We start from the raw sequence: 17,761 nt of genomic DNA, 5'->3' as shown, positions 1-17,761 counted from the left end.
TAAATACTTTTAGCCAACTTTTTTTAACATGTTCAATATGTGATTTCCATGTTAACTTGTCGTCCACTATTACACCCAGAAAATGGAATTCTGTCACTCTTTCAATTAATACTCCCTCTATAGATAATACTACCTCTTCCTCCTTTACACGTTTTCCGAATATCATGAACTATTTTTTTTTCAAATTCAGCGATAACTCATTTACATCAAACCATTTTTAAAAAAAAAATTTCATTTCAATAACCATAATTTTAGCCAATTCTTTCAAGTTTTCTCCGGAACAATAAAAATAGTATCATCTGCAAACAAAACAAAATTTAACATTTTTGACACATCACAAATGTCGTTTATATATAAATTAAAAAGTTTTGGTCCTAAAACAGAACCTTGAGGGACCCCACATTCTATTTTCATTCTATCAGATGAATTGCCTAAACACTGCACATACTGAGACCTATTATCCAAATAGCTGCTTAACCAGTTCAACACTATTCCTCTCACACCATAAGTACTTAACTTAGAAAAGAAGATGGAGTGTTGCCTAGTGTCAAAAGCTTTTTTTTTTTAAATCAATGAATACCCCTATAGTATATTTATTATTATGTGTTGCTGATGAAATGTCTTCAATAGCATTCATTAATGCTATTGCTGTTTATCTGTTCCGTCGAAAGCCGTACTGGCTTTCACTTAACCGTTGATGTTTGTCAATGAAACTATCAAATCTTTGTGCAAAGACTTTTTCAAGCACTTTAGAAAACTGTGATAGCAATGATACTGGTCTATAATTATTAAAACTATGTCTGTCTCCTGATTTATAGAGAGGGATAACTTTTGCCACTTTCATTCGGTCAGGAAATACACCCTTATAAAATGAGAGATTAAAAATATAACAGAGAGGTTTGATTATACAATCCAAGGTTTTTTTTACGATGACCATGTCTAAGCCATCACAGTCAGTGGATGTCTTGTTTTTTGATTTTGCTACAATAGCTATGATGTCTTTATCAGTGATTTCCCCTAAAAACATAAACTGTACCATTCCATTCGTCATCCCATTCTAAATCATCCTGTTTTCTAATTAAGTTTGCCAGGTTAGGCCCAATATTTACAAAAAAAAATTAAATTCATTTACCACTTCATTCATATCACGTACGACCTTATTTTTCTTATTAAAGTAAGTAGGTAAATTTAAGGATGTATGTTTATTACCCAATACTTTTTTAAAGATATTCCACATACCCTTAACATTATTTTTTTATTTGTAAAATAATCTATTATAATACTCTTTCTTGGCCTTTCTGATAATTAATACTGACTTATTTTTATAAACTTTATGTTTCATTTCAGCAGGCTTTGTTCTAAGTTTTATATAATCTCTATACAGTTTATTTTTCTTTTTACATGCATTTTCTAGTCCTTTTGTTATCCATGGTTTACCAGTAGTTTTCTTTTTCTTTTACTGATATAATACCAGTGGACAGTGATTTTCATAAAAAAACAAATAAATATTTAAGAATGCCTCGTATGCAGTATTGACGTCATTTACATAAACCTCATTCCAGTCTTCTTTCATAAGATCTTACCTGAACTTATTTATTGCATCATCATTTTCTAATTCTCATATATCTGTCCAGACACACTTCCTCCTTTAGTGTCATTTTATAATCTAAAGTAACAAAAACAGGTAAATGATCACTTATGTCATTTATGACAAGGCCACTTATAATGTTGCTTTACAAGCAATTAATGAAAATGTGATCAATTAAAGTAGCTGACTTTCCAGTTAGTCTACTAGGTTTAGTAATCAGAGGGTAGAACCCTCTTCCCCATAATAACTCAAAAAAATCTCATGATGCCTTATGATTGGACATTTTTAAAAATTCAATATTATAATCACCGCAAATACAGAATGTCTTATTTCCCTTTACCTTGCTCAATAAAACTTCTACTACATCTGTGAATGTTTCTATCAGTGTCCCAGGCCTCCTATACATACAAGTAACAATTATATTACTCTTTCTTTCCATTTCTATTTCTACTGTCACACACTCCATTAAATCATCAATAGCCACAGACATATATTCAACCTGTTTACATTTCAAATCACTATCAACAAAAAGTGCCATACCTCCTGCCTTCTTATTAGATCTATTTATATGATATAATTCATACCCATCAATGAGAAAGTCCCAACCCCTTTCCTCATCTATCCATGTTTCTGATAGTGCTATCACTTTAGACTTGCCTTTCAGATTATTCAAAAAATCATTGATCAGAACAAAACTTTTATAGATACTTCTACAGTTGAAATGAATTAATGAAAATGTATTGCCTAAGTCAACATTATCCCTAAATTGATTCTCAGTATAATACTCGCATGTAACATTAATTGCATTAAAGACATTTCTTTCTGGATTGATATTATTTTCAAAATCATGTAATTTGTAATCCGAATCTTCAGTCATTGTGATTGGGTATTCTTTAAATGTCTGTTATCCTTATGACATACCCAAGTATTTCACAACATATTTTGGGAAACCACTCATACCTATACAATTCTTTCTGATCCATAAATAACTGCGGCTCAGATCTATATCTCGTCTCTACGCATAATGGTAACACCGTCAATCCCAGTTCCATATCCACCTGCAGCTTCACACTAATACTCTTCCAGTCTACTATCTCATACCTTGCCATTTTCCCGCTCCAGTCGGAAATACTGTCTTTCATTGAATAAGTTCGGCTAGTTGTTAGCAAACACATCATAACAGACCTTCTGCCGTCTGACCGCAACAGCGTAATCATCCCCCGTAGTTGTCCAAATCTACGGGGGATTTGGAATCTCTGATCATTACAAACTTGGGTTCTTCTGGTGTTCCATTGAGCTTTATCATCACTTTGCAATTTCTTGTCCATGTTGCTTGGATTTTTTTTTCTTTACGCATGATACGGGCTTGTCTGGCAATATCTGCGTTTTTTTTTTTGTGAGATGTTCATTCACATATACTCCACTCCCTTTAAGTTGTCTGGACTGCCTCAGTAGCTCAATTTTGTGTTTTCGATTCACAAATTTTACTACTATTGCTGGAGGTGCCCTGGCATTCTTTCTGGGGAGGGTATAACACGCCACGATGTTGTTGCTATGCAGGGGAAGTTTTTTACTCGCAAAAAACTCCACTACCTGACGCTCTGTTTGTTGCTCCTCCACCGGGGGCTCATCTCCGCCAGACCTCACACCACTCCCAGTCTCAGTAACTCTTGCGTAGCTTCTGTGTTTGGTTTCCAAACCGGTAATAATCACGTCCTCCAGTCATGCATGCTGTTCTAAATCTTCCACTCTCCTTTCTAAGAGCTGGATTGTTTTATACTTTTCCTTAATCAAGCTTTTTAATTCTTTGATTTGGTCCATTAAAGTCGTTAAAATTCCTTGTTGCTTAACTATTCTTTTGATGTCTGTTGACAACGAGTTAAGCGACAGCTTAATCTCCTCCGAATCTTCTTCAATTTTTCTCATCTTTGCCATTTTCTCCTTTTTGTTTGTTTGTGTTTTGTTTCAACCAAAATATATTTGACTTATAATTAATCACACAACCTATTCTGAGACGCCAATCTGGCAGTAGCTGTGTTCGCCATATATTAAGTAATCCAAAGTATTCAGAATATTTTACTCTCATTGAGTAACGTAACGGAATACTCTGCTGGAGCTGCTCCTCCAGCTTTCTCCTGTGGCTGTCCCTTCCCCTCCTTATCTCTCTACTTAGCTCCTTCTGGACTCTCCTCATTTCCTCTCTGTTTCCAGATGGAGCTGTGACTTTATGGGGATACTTGGAGAAAGAAGCAGAATCTAAAATCATTGTGATATTTCACAGGAAGCCAGTGAAGTTGTTGAGGGACAGTAGTAATGGGTTCTATTATTAACACAAGCAGCTGAAATTTGCACCAGCTGAAGTCTACCACACACATGTCTCTATAATCTAAAAAGGATCAATTATAATAATCCATACGGAATATGGATTGTGAATATGTCATGTTCAAATTTTCAGAAGGAAATCAGGAGAAAGTTCTGTCGTTCAATAAAATTTAATTTGTTATGGCAGTGGGAATTACAAATTTGACACAGCGCTATGGACCATGGTCTGATACAACATTCTGCCTCATGCTATGGATGCCCTGAAGCAGCCTTACATGTTTTTATACAGCAACAATAACAAATGATTATCATGGCTATGTTCTCCAAACATGAGAGCCTCCTGTGGAACCTCTCGCCTGTGTCTGACCTCGTCTTGTATTTGTTCCCTCCTCTGTAAGAGACAGAAAAGAAAAATACCTCCCTGCCTAGCCTTGATAATGTTATTATCCATTATTCTTCTGCTGATTCTAAAAGCCCACTTTCAGGATATCTTGTTCGGACTTCCTGAGAAGAAAATAGCCTGCTACTTATCAATTGTAATCGTGTAGCAAATCTCTCTGCACTTCTACGTCATTCCTACAATATTTCAATCCAGAAAATCACGCCGAATGAAGCTCCCATCCCTCAAAAGACAAAGCATAATTGATATGAGCACAATTGCAGTGTGTATATGAAAATAATTAAAACAGCTTTATTTAATCATTTAATAAACAAAATATAATAATTTTCAATACTAACAGTGGTCATACAATGTACTGTATGGATTAATTAGAGCCAGCTGCTGAGGGATCGTACAAATTACAGTACTGAAAAGGGGCATAAAAGTGTTACACCGCACAGTTAGGTAACACTTAGGTGGCTAAAAGACACAAATATAGTTGAGAAAAGAGTTTTACTGTTTGCGTCACCAGATCGGATAAATGTTCCATAACATCCAGATTCAGCTGCAGATAGAGCATCCTTAAAGTTGTGTGTATGAGATAAAGGTTCTTATGAACAACATGCGTGATACCTTTTAGTGACAACATTTAGATTTAAGAGCAGTAGAACAAATTAGATATGTGGATTTTACCTTTTCCCAATTCTTTTAGAGAGCCAGAGTTTGAATTTCATTGAGGGATTGTGTTTATGGTGCCTAATTAAAATCATTCCCAGAAACATACCTCCTCCTGTGTACTTTTTTTGTCTGTGTTGTGAGAAAAGTTTCTGGGTCATTCATAAAATATTCTGTTCCAGATACTGGAGGACAAAATCATCACTTTTGTGAAGAACGAGCTGAAGAAAATCCAGACAGATCTGAGTCCAGATGACCTACAATGTTTTAAGAGTCAATGTGAGGACGAGGATGTCTTACAAAGTGTGAATGAGGAACAGAGCAAGAGAAGCAGAGAAGCATTTGTGACGATTACAGTGGACTTACTGCAGAGAATGAAACAGAATAAGTTCGCTGAGCGTTTGCTGAGAAGTGAGAATTATTCCATAAATATGTCTGTGAAGGTTCTCAGTCATCCAGGTCATCGTAGTCTAAGGAGCTTGGAAAGAAAAGCGTTTGGACTTTTTTAAGTTGCTTGAAGACGTTTCACCTCTCATCCGAGAAGCTTCTTCAGTTCTAAGGTCAAATGGTGGAGAGTCCCAGATTTAAGCTCTGTGGGAGTTTCCCCCCAAAGAGGGACAAAGGACCCCCTGATGATCCTCTACCTAATCACATGAGCCGAGGTGTGAAAACGGGTGTGGGTCACAATCAGCCAGGGTTTCGGGCGAGCTCATTGTGAAACCTGGCCCCACCTTATCATGCGAATTCCTGAGAACAGATGGCCCAGGATGTGAGTGGGCGTTAAGGCGTCTGGGAAGGGATCTCAAAACTGGATTATAGATGGCAGAGAGTTGGTGTCGTAAACCCCGCCTCTGTTCAAAGATGGTCGCTCACAGTGGACATAGATGGCTTCTTTCACTCCTCTTTCAAACCATCTGTCCTCTCTGTCCAAAATGTGAACACTGGCATCCTCGAAAAACTGTCCTTTATCCTTAAGATGCAGATGAACAGCTGAGTCTTGTCCTGTGGAGGTGGCTCTTCTATCTTGCGCCATGCTCTTGTGAAGTGGCTGTTTGGTCTCTCCAATGTAGAGGTCTGGGCATTCCTCTCTGCACTGTACAGCATGCACCACATTGTTAAGTTTGTGTTTTGGAGTTTTGTCTTTGGGATGAACCAGTTTCTATCTGAGTGTGTTGCTGGGTCTGAAATGCACCGGGATGTCGTGCTTGGAGAAAACTCTCCTGAGTTTTTCTGATACACCGCCCACATAGGGGATGACAATGTTGTTGTGTCTGTCTTTCTTATCCTCCCTCGCTGGTGTTTGGTCTTGAAAGAGGAGTGAAAGAAGCCATTTATGTCCACTGTGAGCGACCATCTTTGAACAGAGGCGGTGGTTTACGACACCAACTGTCTGCCATGTATAATCCAGTTTTGAGAACCCTTCCCAGACGCCTTAACGCCCACTCACATCCTGGGCTGTCTGACCTCAGGAAATCACATGATAGGGTGGGGCCAGATTTCACAATGAGCTCACCCGAAACCCTGGCTGATTGTGACCCACACCCGTTTTCACACCTCGGCTCATGTGATTAGGTAGAGGATCATCAGGGGGTCCTTTGTCCCTCTTTGGGGGGATACTCCCACAGAGCTTAAATCTGGGACTCTCCACCATTTGACCCTTAGAACTGAAGAAGCTTCTCGGATGAGAGGTGAAACTTCTTCAAGCAACTTAAACAAGTCCAGACGCTTTTCTTTCCAAGCTCCTTAGACTATTCCATAAATATTTACGCTGCTAAGACATTCAACAATGTCTCAAGAAATACACAAAAATATATTCAAAATACATTTTTGAACTATGTGCACTTCATAAATCCTTGATGTGTGTGTGTGTATCGGGTCAATCAGGAACCGGAACTAGGAGCTTTCAGTGGAGTCAACGAAACCTTAAATCTGCACTGAAGAAGAAGTTCCAGTGTGTGTTTGAGGGGATTGCTAAAGCAGGAACCCCAACCCTTCTGAATCAGATCTACACAGAGCTCTACATCACAGAGGGAGGGACTGCAGAGGTCAATGATGAACATGAGGTCAGACAGATTGAAACAGCATCCAGTAAACCAGACAGTCTAGAAGCCATAATCAGACAAGTAGACATCTTTAAAGCCTCACCTGGAAGAGATGAACCAATCAGAACAGTGCTGACAAAGGGAGTGGCTGGCATTGGGAAAACAGTCTTAACACAGAAATACACCCTGGACTGGGCTGAAGACAAAGCCAACCAGCACATCCAGTTCATATTTCCATTCACTTTCAGAGAGCTGAATGTGCTGAAAGAGGAAAAGTTCAGCTTGGTGGGACTTGTTCATCACTTCTTTACTGAAACCAAAGAAGCAGGAATCTGCAGCTTTGAAGACTTCCAGGTTGTGTTCATCTTTGATGGTCTGGATGAGTGTCGACTTCCTCTGGACTTCCAAAAAACTACAATCCTAACTGACCCTAGAAAGTCCACCTCAGTGGATGTTCTGCTGATAAACCTCATCAGGGGGAAACTGCTTCCCTCTGCTCGCCTCTGGATAACCACACGACCTGCAGCAGCCAATCAGATCACTCCTGAATGTGTTGGCAGAGTGACAGAGATCAGAGGGTTCACTGACCCACAGAAGGAGGAGTACTTCAGGAAGAGATTCCGAGAGAAGAAGCAAATCAGCACCATCATCTCCCACATCAAGACATCACGAAGCCTCCACATCATGTGCCACATCCCAGTCTTCTGCTGGATCACTGCTACAGTTCTGGAAGATGTGCTGGAAACCAGAGAGGAAGGACAGCTGCCCAAGACCCTGACTGAGATGTACATCCACTTTCTGGTGGTTCAGGCCAAAATGAAGAAGGTCAAGTATGATGGAGGAGCTGAGACAGATCCACACTGGAGTCCTGAGAGCAGGAAGATGATTGAGTCTCTGGGAAAACTGGCTTTTGATCAGCTGCAGAAAGGAAACCTGATCTTCTATGAATCAGACCTGACAGAGTGTGGCATCGATATCAGAGCAGCCTCAGTGTACTCAGGAGTGTTCACACAGATCTTTAAAGAAGAGAGAGGATTGTACCAGGACAAGGTGTTCTGCTTCATCCATCTGAGTGTTCAGGAGTTTCTGGCTGCTCTTCATGTCCATCTGACCTTTATAAACTCCGGAGTTAATCTGCTGGAAGAGCGAGTAATTACATCCCAGAAGTCTGAAGGAAGAGAAGAATCTGCATTGAGACACTTCTACCAGATTGCTGCGGACAAGGCCTTACAAAGTCCAAATGGACACCTGGACTTGTTCCTCCGCTTCCTCCTGGGTCTTTCACTGCAGACCAATCAGACTCTCCTACGAGGCCTGCTGACACAGACAGGAAGTACCAAACAGGAAACAGTCCAGTACCTCAAGAAGAAGCTCAGTGAGAATCTGTCTGCAGAGAAAAGCATCAATCTTATAGCTTATAATTAAAATAGTGGGGGGACAACAGCCAGTTTCATAACAAAAGCATTTCTCCTCTGAACTGGAAGAAAAAACCCTGAGTAGAAGCACACATCAAGACAATAGCTCCTCGGTTCACAGTAGCATCGCTCTGCTAACATGCTAACAGCACATTTGAGCTAATCACCCCCTCCCTCCTGTACTGAATCGTAAGCGTAAGTGAATCACTCAGGACTCGCTCACCCCCTCCCTCCTGTGTTGAATCATAGAGCGAACGAATCACTCACTCACTCACTCACTCACTCACTCACTCACTCCTGCCTCACAGCTTCTTCTTCTTCTTGGTTGGCAACCAATGTTAAGGAGCATTACCGCCCCCTGGCTCACAGCTCAGTGGACATTTAGATGAGAAAATATATATTTGACACATTTAAGGAAAATACTAATAAAATACAAATAAACAAAATAAATGTTTATTTATTTTAGAAATGTTTTTGCTCTTTTTTGCTCTATAAAATAGTTGGGGTTTTTTTTTTAGAATCATTCGTCTTAGCAGTGGGATTTACATGAAAAGAGAAACAAATTGAGTTTGAGTGAAAATGTAAATTTTTTGCACTCTCTGGTCAACTGACTCAGTGAATCAAATGACTCAAAAAATCTGATTCACTTTGGTGAGTGACTCATTAAAACTCGATTCAGTAAAAAGAATCAAATTTACCATCACTAGTGTGACTGTGCTGTTTCAAAGCAAGTTCTATTTTTTAATGCATGAATTTTGAGTTGTATTCTCATTTATGATGTGGACATAGAATTGTTTGTTTTCCTTGTGGTAAGTTGAAAATAAGTCATTTAATTCGATCACAAATATAACCTTTTTTCAGACTGTCTGGCTGTAATCTCTCAGAGAGAAGCTGTGAAGCTCTGTGCACAGTTCTCATCTCTAAGGTTTTTAGTCTTGGAGAACTGGACCTGAGTAATAATGACCTGCAAGACTCAGGAGTAAAGCTGTTGGCTGCTGGATTGAAGAGTCCAAACTGTATCCTGGAAACTCTCAGGTGAGGCGCATAATATGCTTTTTCAGCATAACATGCTTTTTAAGCGCTGGTCTTTTGAGATTCATAACATATCAATTTCTTTTCTTTGTTACAAACTGTTTCATACTGGATTGCAGACAATGTACTTCAAATCTTCAAACCTGCCAGCACAGTGGCACAGGAGTTAGCAAGTCCTGAGGTTGATTCTGCCACATCGTTGTGTCCTTTCCGTGTGAAGTGTGCATGTTCTGCCCGTTTTTTGTGTGGTTCTCTCCGGGTACTTCGGTTTCCTCCCACAGTCCAAAGACATGCAATTAGTGGGGTTAGGTTAACTGATCATTCTAAATTGCCCACAGGTGTGAATGTGAGTGTGAATGGTTGTTTGTCCTTATGTGTTAGGTCTGTGACAGACTGGCGACCTGTCCAGGGTGTACCCTGCCTCTTGCCCTATGGTAGCGACCCTGAAAAGAACAAGCAGAAGAGAATGGACGTTTTATTTAATGGGAAGACCAGGTCTAAAAGAGAAGTCAAACATAGGACATCACCAGAGACCCAACAGTTATGCAATAAACCCAGAAAGAATGAAAGGAATGAACTCTGTGGCACTACAGCAAAGGCTAAAAGGAAGTATAAAGCACGGTTTCTAAAAATTATTCTTTTGTCTTGTCCAATAAGTCAAAAATGTTTACTTCCATCAACAAAACTTTCCAGTTTGATTCATTTTCTGTATTCTGTAACAATTTACAAAGTATGTTTATACATTGGAGTTTGATTTATTCATGTTAACCCTTACACCCTCATGAAATTATTTCTGTCTGAATACATGATGAGAATTTTAAAACTCTTCTCATTCATCCCTTTTGACTTAAATTTAAAAAAAAAACTAATCCAAAATTAACTTTGTAAACTAAATTTAAAAAAAATAATCAATAAAATGGCAGTGGCCATTTCATTTCTATTTCACATGTTATTACATGTAAACTTGATGTTTTCAACATAGGAAATAAAATCCTAACCTGTAAGTTGGCAAAACCTTAAGGAAGTCAAAAAAGAAATCAACCGCACCTCTCAATTGTAAAAATGGATAAAAGGTTTTTGGGTCTCTTTTTGGATATATACTTATTCAGCTACATTCAGTAACACAAACAAACTGAAACGTAAAAGATTCCACAAAAGAAGGCACTAAATATAATATAGGAAATATTTTCTATATTTGATCCTGTGGCTGTCAGGGCTCTGTGTGCGGGCAGGCGGAGGTGAGGATCCAAACTCAGGACTCGTGAAGCCAAATTTCAACAGAAAACCACAGCTTTATTGCTGGCAATGAACAAAACATGAACAGAACAACGAACACTGAGAACCGGAAACTCACAGGCAGAATCTGAGGGTACGACACCGAGCACAGGAAAAAAAAGGGCTTATATACACAGGGTGGTAATCAGGGAATGGGCAACAGGAGGGAGACACAGCCGGGAGGGATTGGACTAATGAGACAGGGGGAGCAAAGCTGTACACACTGACATAAGACATAGACTTTCACAATAAAACAGGAAACAAGAATCCACCAAACAAAGACGCAGACACAACACTGAGAGACAGACTAGACACTGAACTAAACCTGCAATTAACATGAGAACACAAACCTAAGAACTAATCCCTAAACAAGAATAACTGAAACACAGATTATTATTAATAATAATAATATAATAATAATAATAATAATAATAATAATAATAATAATAATAATAAAAATAATCATCATCATCTAAAGCACCACAATGATTAAAGAATCCAAAATGCGAACACACACCAAAACATAACTCAAAATACTGGGTCAAACTTACCCAGAACCGTGACAGTGGCAGTGAAGTTGAAACAGATAAAGTGCTCCACTGTCTGCTGCAGAATTTAGTCCGGTTTATCTGTTTACGATACATAGCCAATAACCATAACCCTCATTGGTTCTGTGTCAGTTTATGCAGAAATCCAAGCTTATATATTGGGTACTTCTTTTATCTGTTGTGTCGCCCCTTGAGAATCAACATGTATTTGCCTCAGATGCATTGGTGCCACAAAGCAATTTTTCATGCTTTCCCTGTGCCTGTGTGGATTCTCCTCTGTGGGCTCAGATTGTGGTCATAAATATATTGTACTTTTAAATCAAATGGTTATTTGTGAACTGAGTTTTGTAACCTTGTAAACCAAAATATGTGAAAATGGTATATTTGTGCATCTACAGATGACAATTTGTGTGCGTGTAAAAAAGATTTGTGTTTGTAAAAAAATATTTACACGAGTTACAAATTTTTTGGTTAAGGTCTGGTTACAGATACAAAGCAAAAATCTACGTGTAAAACTCTGCGCTCGGGTTCCCTGGCTGTGTATCCACTTTACAAGTATAAACACACACAGACTGTTTTCCATTGTGGTGATGAAGGAAAATGCTGGGCTGGCATGTGAAAGGGCATTTATTCTTCCAGGATGTGAAGCTCAGTAAAGCGCCTCTCCAACAGCCAAACCCATCTGTTCTCTGATTGGACTGTTAAATTTGTGATTGACATGACATTGACCAATCAGCTGAAAGGAAGAAAAAATTGTACTTGTAAGTTGAAATCCACACACAACCAGGGAACCTGAGCACAAAAAAATTATGACCACAATTTGAGCCAATACTCCTCCAACTACTATTGTCATGTGAATATTGTAAATTGGCTGTAGGTGTGAATGGTAGCATTTATTATTGTGTTTCTGTGTAAGTCCTTTACAGCTTTCTCACAGATGTTTCATTATGGTAGAGAAGCTTTAATAACATGTTTGCTATAATCTTTAGTTCTCACTGTGTTATTGTATCACTTCCTGTTACAACACAATTTGGTGATTTGCGTAGCTTAAACATTTCAGATCAGTTAATTTCAAATTTTTACAGGGTGACTTATTTTAAATTGTACTAGACTTGTAATACACTTTATCTTCAATCACCAGCAAATTCAATTCTTAGTATGTCACTAGCAGTATGGTCTGTGGTTCTCCAGCTGTGTCACCACCAGCAGTGTCAAATGATTTGTTATTTAGCCGCCTCTTTCAACGCTAAAGGTACTTTACTGTCCTGAAAATATTATTTGAAAAGTAGCAAGTGTGGCCTAAAACATAAACTTCTCATAAACCACCAATTCCCTGTTCCCTGTTCTGTGACACACCCATCAAGTAGAAAAAAGTTTAATAAATAAAAAACTTTGGTTATTGGTTATCAGAAATATGCATGAAGGCATTCCAGTGACCATAGTATTTCTGGGTCCAGGGCATTTTACACAGAAACAAATTTGAAACTGCTACATTGGCTTCCAGTATTCACAGCTGAACTGTTTTTTGTTGTTTTTTGTCTGCAGGCTGTCAGGCTGTCTGATCACAGAGGACGGCTGTACTTCTCTGGCCTCAGCTCTGAGCTCCAACCCCTCCCATCTGAGAGAGCTGGACCTGAGCTACAATCATCCAGGTGATTCAGGAATTAAGCTACTGTCGGCTGGACTGCAGGATCCAGGCTGGAGACTGGACACTCTAAGGTATGGAGAGAATGTCTGATGGAGGAGGAAGAGCTGGAAACATTTCCTTTAAATAATTTGATTCTTTAATTCATGTTTGTTTCACGCAGACATAACATAAACAATGACAGACAGCAAATCTATCTATTCCATCTATCTATTGCACTATTTCTCCTTCTTTCACCTCTTTTGACTCATTATGTGTTTATACGCCTCTCTGCATTTAATTATGAGTTATTATTAATGTGAACTTTTTAAATGATGCCAAATTGCAAACCCTTATCTGTGTATCTAATAAAACCTCCGTAACTTTGCTCTGCTTCACTTCAGCAGCATCAGGTAATGTTCAGATGTTGATTCATGGTTTTCTTTCATTTTTGTTTCACTGCAGAATATTTTAAAGGTTGTTTTCTGCTATAAGAAGCCAGGCCAGGAAAATCTCCTTCATGTTTTCTGTGTTTTATCCACAGTTACTTTGACACAAAGACATCTGCAGTGATGCTTACACCTCTGATGAGCTTCTAAAGTTTCAGTACTGATAAGAACTATAATACTTCTGACTGTCTGAGGCAAAAATTTTCAGAATCAAATCAGTGATCTAATCGAACAGGACCTTGTGAAGAGGAATTAAATCGATTATAGAAATCAGTGGCAATACACAGCCCTTATGCCATTGAATGCTGAGGTGTATCAAGCATAGATGTCACCAACTTTCTGTAGAGTCAATCAATACAGACCACCAAACTTTGTGGTCTTCAGATTATCTCAACAACAGTGCAAGGAGAGTTACATGGAATGGGTTTCCATGGGCAAGCAGCATCATCCAAACCGTAAATCATGAAGCCCAACGGAATGTGTCAGATGCAGTGATGTAAAACACGCTGCCACTGGACTCCAGAGCAATGAAGACGTGTTCTCTGGAATGATAAATCACACTTCTACTTCTGACTATCCAATGGATAAGTGTTAAGTTTGGTGGTGGGTGGGGCGGGATTACAGTGCAAGGTAGTTTTTCAGGGGCTGGGCTCAGTCTCTTGGTTCCAGTGAAAGGAACTCTCAAATCAAATCAAATCAAATCAAATCAAATCACTTTTATTGTCACATCACATGTGCAGGCACACTGGCACAGCACATGCGAGTGAAATTCTTGTGTGCGAGCCCCACAAGCAACAGAGATGTGCAAACACAACAACACAAACGAGCAAAATACAAGAATGGCCAACCTGAAACTAATAAATATATGTACAATATATAATAGTGTATGCATTTCTGGATGTGTATACTAAATGTTTTTCTATGTGTGTGTGTGTGTGTGTGTGTGTGTGTATACACATTTTTACAAATTAAATAGTAAAAAATAATAAAATAAAATATATAAAAATGCTAGACAATGCTAGACATTTTGGACAATTTCATCCTCCCAAATTTGAAGAAACAGTTTAACCCTCTGGGATCAACGGACACGCCGGCGTGTCAAAATCACACAACAATTTAAGACGACTCAGCAACAAGAGGACTCAGAGTCCGTTTCAACTTGGGTCGAAAGTGTGGACTTAAACTATATACCAGTTTTTAAATTGTGTCGATAGGCCACGTAAAACCAGAGTTATGATAAAAAATACATGCAATGTTTTTTTTCTGAACAAAACAGTGGTGTTTACGGTGAAAACAGCGTTTTCTAAGGACAGGGGCAGCAAACACTCTCCGGTTGCGAGTGAAAAAAAACAAAACACCTCTTCCCTCTTGGTGTAAAAGTTTACCATGTCAGCCAATGTCTGTGAAAGTTCTCAGTCATCCAGGTCATCGTAGTCTAAGGAGCTTGGAAAGAAAAGGGTCAAATGACCATTTGACCATTTTATCCAAGCATGAAATGGCAACATGTGGCATTTGGTTCTTTAGGAAGAGGGAGAAGTTTTAGGGGTGACACCGGTGAGAGAAAGCAGGCAAGCGAAAGAAATAGAGAGAATGAATTTTCATATGTGAGACATTAGTAACGTTTAGCGTCTTTGGAGGCTGTAGTTTTGTGTTGTGTGTCAGTTATACTGCTGAATGTCACAGTTGCTCCAAAACAGCCACCAAAGTCAGATTCCAGTGTAAACGCTGTCTCCATCTGGAAAACTGGACATATACACCTCCTGTTGTCAGACCTGCAGGGTTTAGGCCTGTGGTGTTCTCCTCTGTTTTATAGTGAACAGAAACAATTTTTGGGACTGGCACATATAATTTGTGTGCCTTCTTATTTGATGCAGAACACCTGATTCATCTGTAAATAGTTTTAAATGGTTATATAAAAAATGCCTGAGGCCTTTGCTGTACTTTTAGGAAAATAGTACCATTAAACTTTGGTGTGCAAACCTTGTGCATAATTTTTAGAAATGTGTCATTTCTATTTGCATTTCAAGTTATGAAAATGATTCGTTAAACATGTTTGTGGTTTTTACAGTAAAAAATATAACTTTTTCTACTCGGATTTAATTTTTTTTTCTCTGAATTTAGATCAGTTGTGCTAATATAGTAATTTCAATTTCAGATATTTGACGTTGTGCTGAAAGTAACGGGACTAAACAAGGCAAGATAAACATTTTTTTAAAGGTGAAATATAGAGGTCAAATCAAAAGTAGTCAAGAAAGGCAAATTATACCCTGGACCCTAGAGAGTTAAAGATAGCGTCTTCCTTTTCCAACATGACTGCTCACCAGTGCACAAAGTAGGCTCATGTCTAACCTACCTTAGCACTAAGAAGAGGTATCAAGAAAATCAAGAAAAAATTAATTATTAGCAAGATTTGTTTATTTCTTTGTTACTTTATTTATAGCACTTTTAAAGCCAATACGTAGCACACATAGAACACAAAATGAACATTAAAATTGATGAGCACCATGAGAAAACAATTAAATGTGGAAACTATTTAAAAGTGATAAAGAATATCTAGGATCAAGAATATACACATTGTTTAAACATGTTTACCATCAGAATCTTAAAGAGGCAGCAGAACAATCAGGAAACGCAAATTCCTATCCTATTTAAAACACAAGGCTTTTTGGAGAGCATTCTGTCATATTGCCCCATGGTCAGTGTTGGGAGGGTTACTTTTAAAATGTATTCCACTAGAGATTACAGAATACTTCCACAGAATGTATTTTGTAATGTATTCCATTATATTATTCAATGAGAGTGACGTATTCTGAATACTACCGTTACTCATTTTATATTAAGATTTTAAAAATCTGGTAGGTATTGGTATGGCGAATTATATTCAGTAATAGTAATAAATCATATAGAAATAGTACATTCATGTACTTGTAAAAAGCATGATAATATATTAAGTAATCCACAGGGTGGACATTAGGTCAGGCTGCGCCTTTTGCAGTGATCTCGTATAGAAAACTATTCTGCACGTATATAAAACAGGTGCGCTGTTCCGAACCAAAGTAAAGGGAGCTCTGGCTAATGCGTCGGGTTCTGTGTTGGGCTCGTAGCTGGTAACTAGCTTTATTGTCTGGGTCAATTTTGCTAGCAAGAGAGAGAGAGGCGTTGAATAACAAGAACACAGTGTACAGTTGAGTCTTAACAACTTAGTGCAGTGGTTATTGTTATATTTACATGCTTCCATCTCCCGTTTCTGGTCGGTGACAACTTGTACTTTTCCACTCTCCTTTTTCTCCCTCCCTCATGCTCACACACATATAACGGGAGGGGCAGTCCCACACATTCTCCCTGCAGCACAGACTAAACTGCCCATGAGGCTGCATTCTTAAAGGGGTATGCCTGTAACAGTCTGCTCACAGTTCCTTCATATTGAAACATTTTTTTAAGAAATATTTCTTCATGTCATTATGCAAGTAGCGGTGACATGGGCCGCGAGATTGTGACACAGGCATCAGAGCCTCTTAATGCGCGTTTTGTTTGGGTTTCATTAAATCCCAGTTCTTTTGTATTCTTTACGGCCAAGAAAGATACAGGGCTCAAAGTGGTCAAACTCAAAAAAATGATCTTTAATTTTACATACAAGCACAAACGGAAGCCTAGCTATATACTCACTCTCTACGTCACATCACACTTTAAGTTTCGATCAAACAACCTAGTTGGTTTCACTTTCTGCAGCAGGTCCTATGCTTCTGCAAAAGCATGCAGTTTCCTGTCAGGACTTTTGGCACAGAGTGTACTCAGAGTAAGGCCTTTCTTATATAAAGCAATATAATCAGCATATAAACTTTCAAAATTATAAATTTAAACCTCAACAGTTTCCACTGGCATGGGATTACCAAAAGTAGAGAGAGGACAGACTAACATATGAAGCAGGAAAACACCACCATGTAATCCATCTATTTCAGTGAAGTAACTGTATTCTGAATATCACATTTTTAAACGGTAAGCGTAACGGAATAATGTTACTCATATTTTATGGGGCGCCGTTTGTAAAGTGAAACATGCTGAAATTAACGGCAACATTTTTCCACATTTAGCTCAAAACAAGTCATTTTTTACAACATTTAGTAAAATATTAGTAACTTTTCATATTTAAAACAGAATGTTAAATGTTAAATCTAAATGTTAAATATTCAATCTAAATGTTAAATGTTAAATCTAAATATTATATTTAAATCTAAATGTTAAATGTTAAATCTAAATATTATATTTAAATCTAAATGTTAAATGTAAATATTATATTTAAATCTAAATCTAAATGTTAAATCTAAATGCTAAATGTTAAATCTAAATGTTTAGGCTAACATGCAAATTTATTGCACGGATCAGCGGAAATACCAAAATAAAAGCTTTCCGAA

General features: G+C 38.1%; 2 protein-coding genes across 2 annotated transcripts in view; one reads left to right on the top strand and one right to left on the bottom strand.

Moving 5' to 3' along the window:
- LOC145423547 (uncharacterized) overlaps nt 1–17,761 on the bottom strand; it is a 170,516-nt gene that overhangs the window by 43,014 nt on the left and 109,741 nt on the right. The gene's annotated exons all lie outside the window — the stretch shown is intronic.
- LOC113029868 (protein NLRC3-like) overlaps nt 1–17,761 on the top strand; it is a 30,954-nt gene that overhangs the window by 8,585 nt on the left and 4,608 nt on the right. Inside the window, exons 2-4 of the mRNA XM_080299413.1 lie at nt 5,147–5,375; nt 6,849–9,456; nt 12,822–12,995. Coding sequence (XP_080155539.1) covers nt 5,147–5,375; nt 6,849–8,431 — 1,812 coding nt within the window. The 3' untranslated portion in view covers nt 8,432–9,456; nt 12,822–12,995. The remainder of the gene's footprint in view (nt 1–5,146; nt 5,376–6,848; nt 9,457–12,821; nt 12,996–17,761) is intronic.

This window comes from Astatotilapia calliptera, chromosome 3 (genome assembly GCF_964374335.1).
Source record: "Astatotilapia calliptera chromosome 3, fAstCal68.1, whole genome shotgun sequence".
In the NCBI taxonomy this organism is placed as follows: Eukaryota; Metazoa; Chordata; class Actinopteri; order Cichliformes; family Cichlidae; genus Astatotilapia; species Astatotilapia calliptera.
The sequence above is the reverse complement of the archived record's forward strand: the minus strand, read 5'-3'. Positions and strand labels throughout refer to the sequence as shown.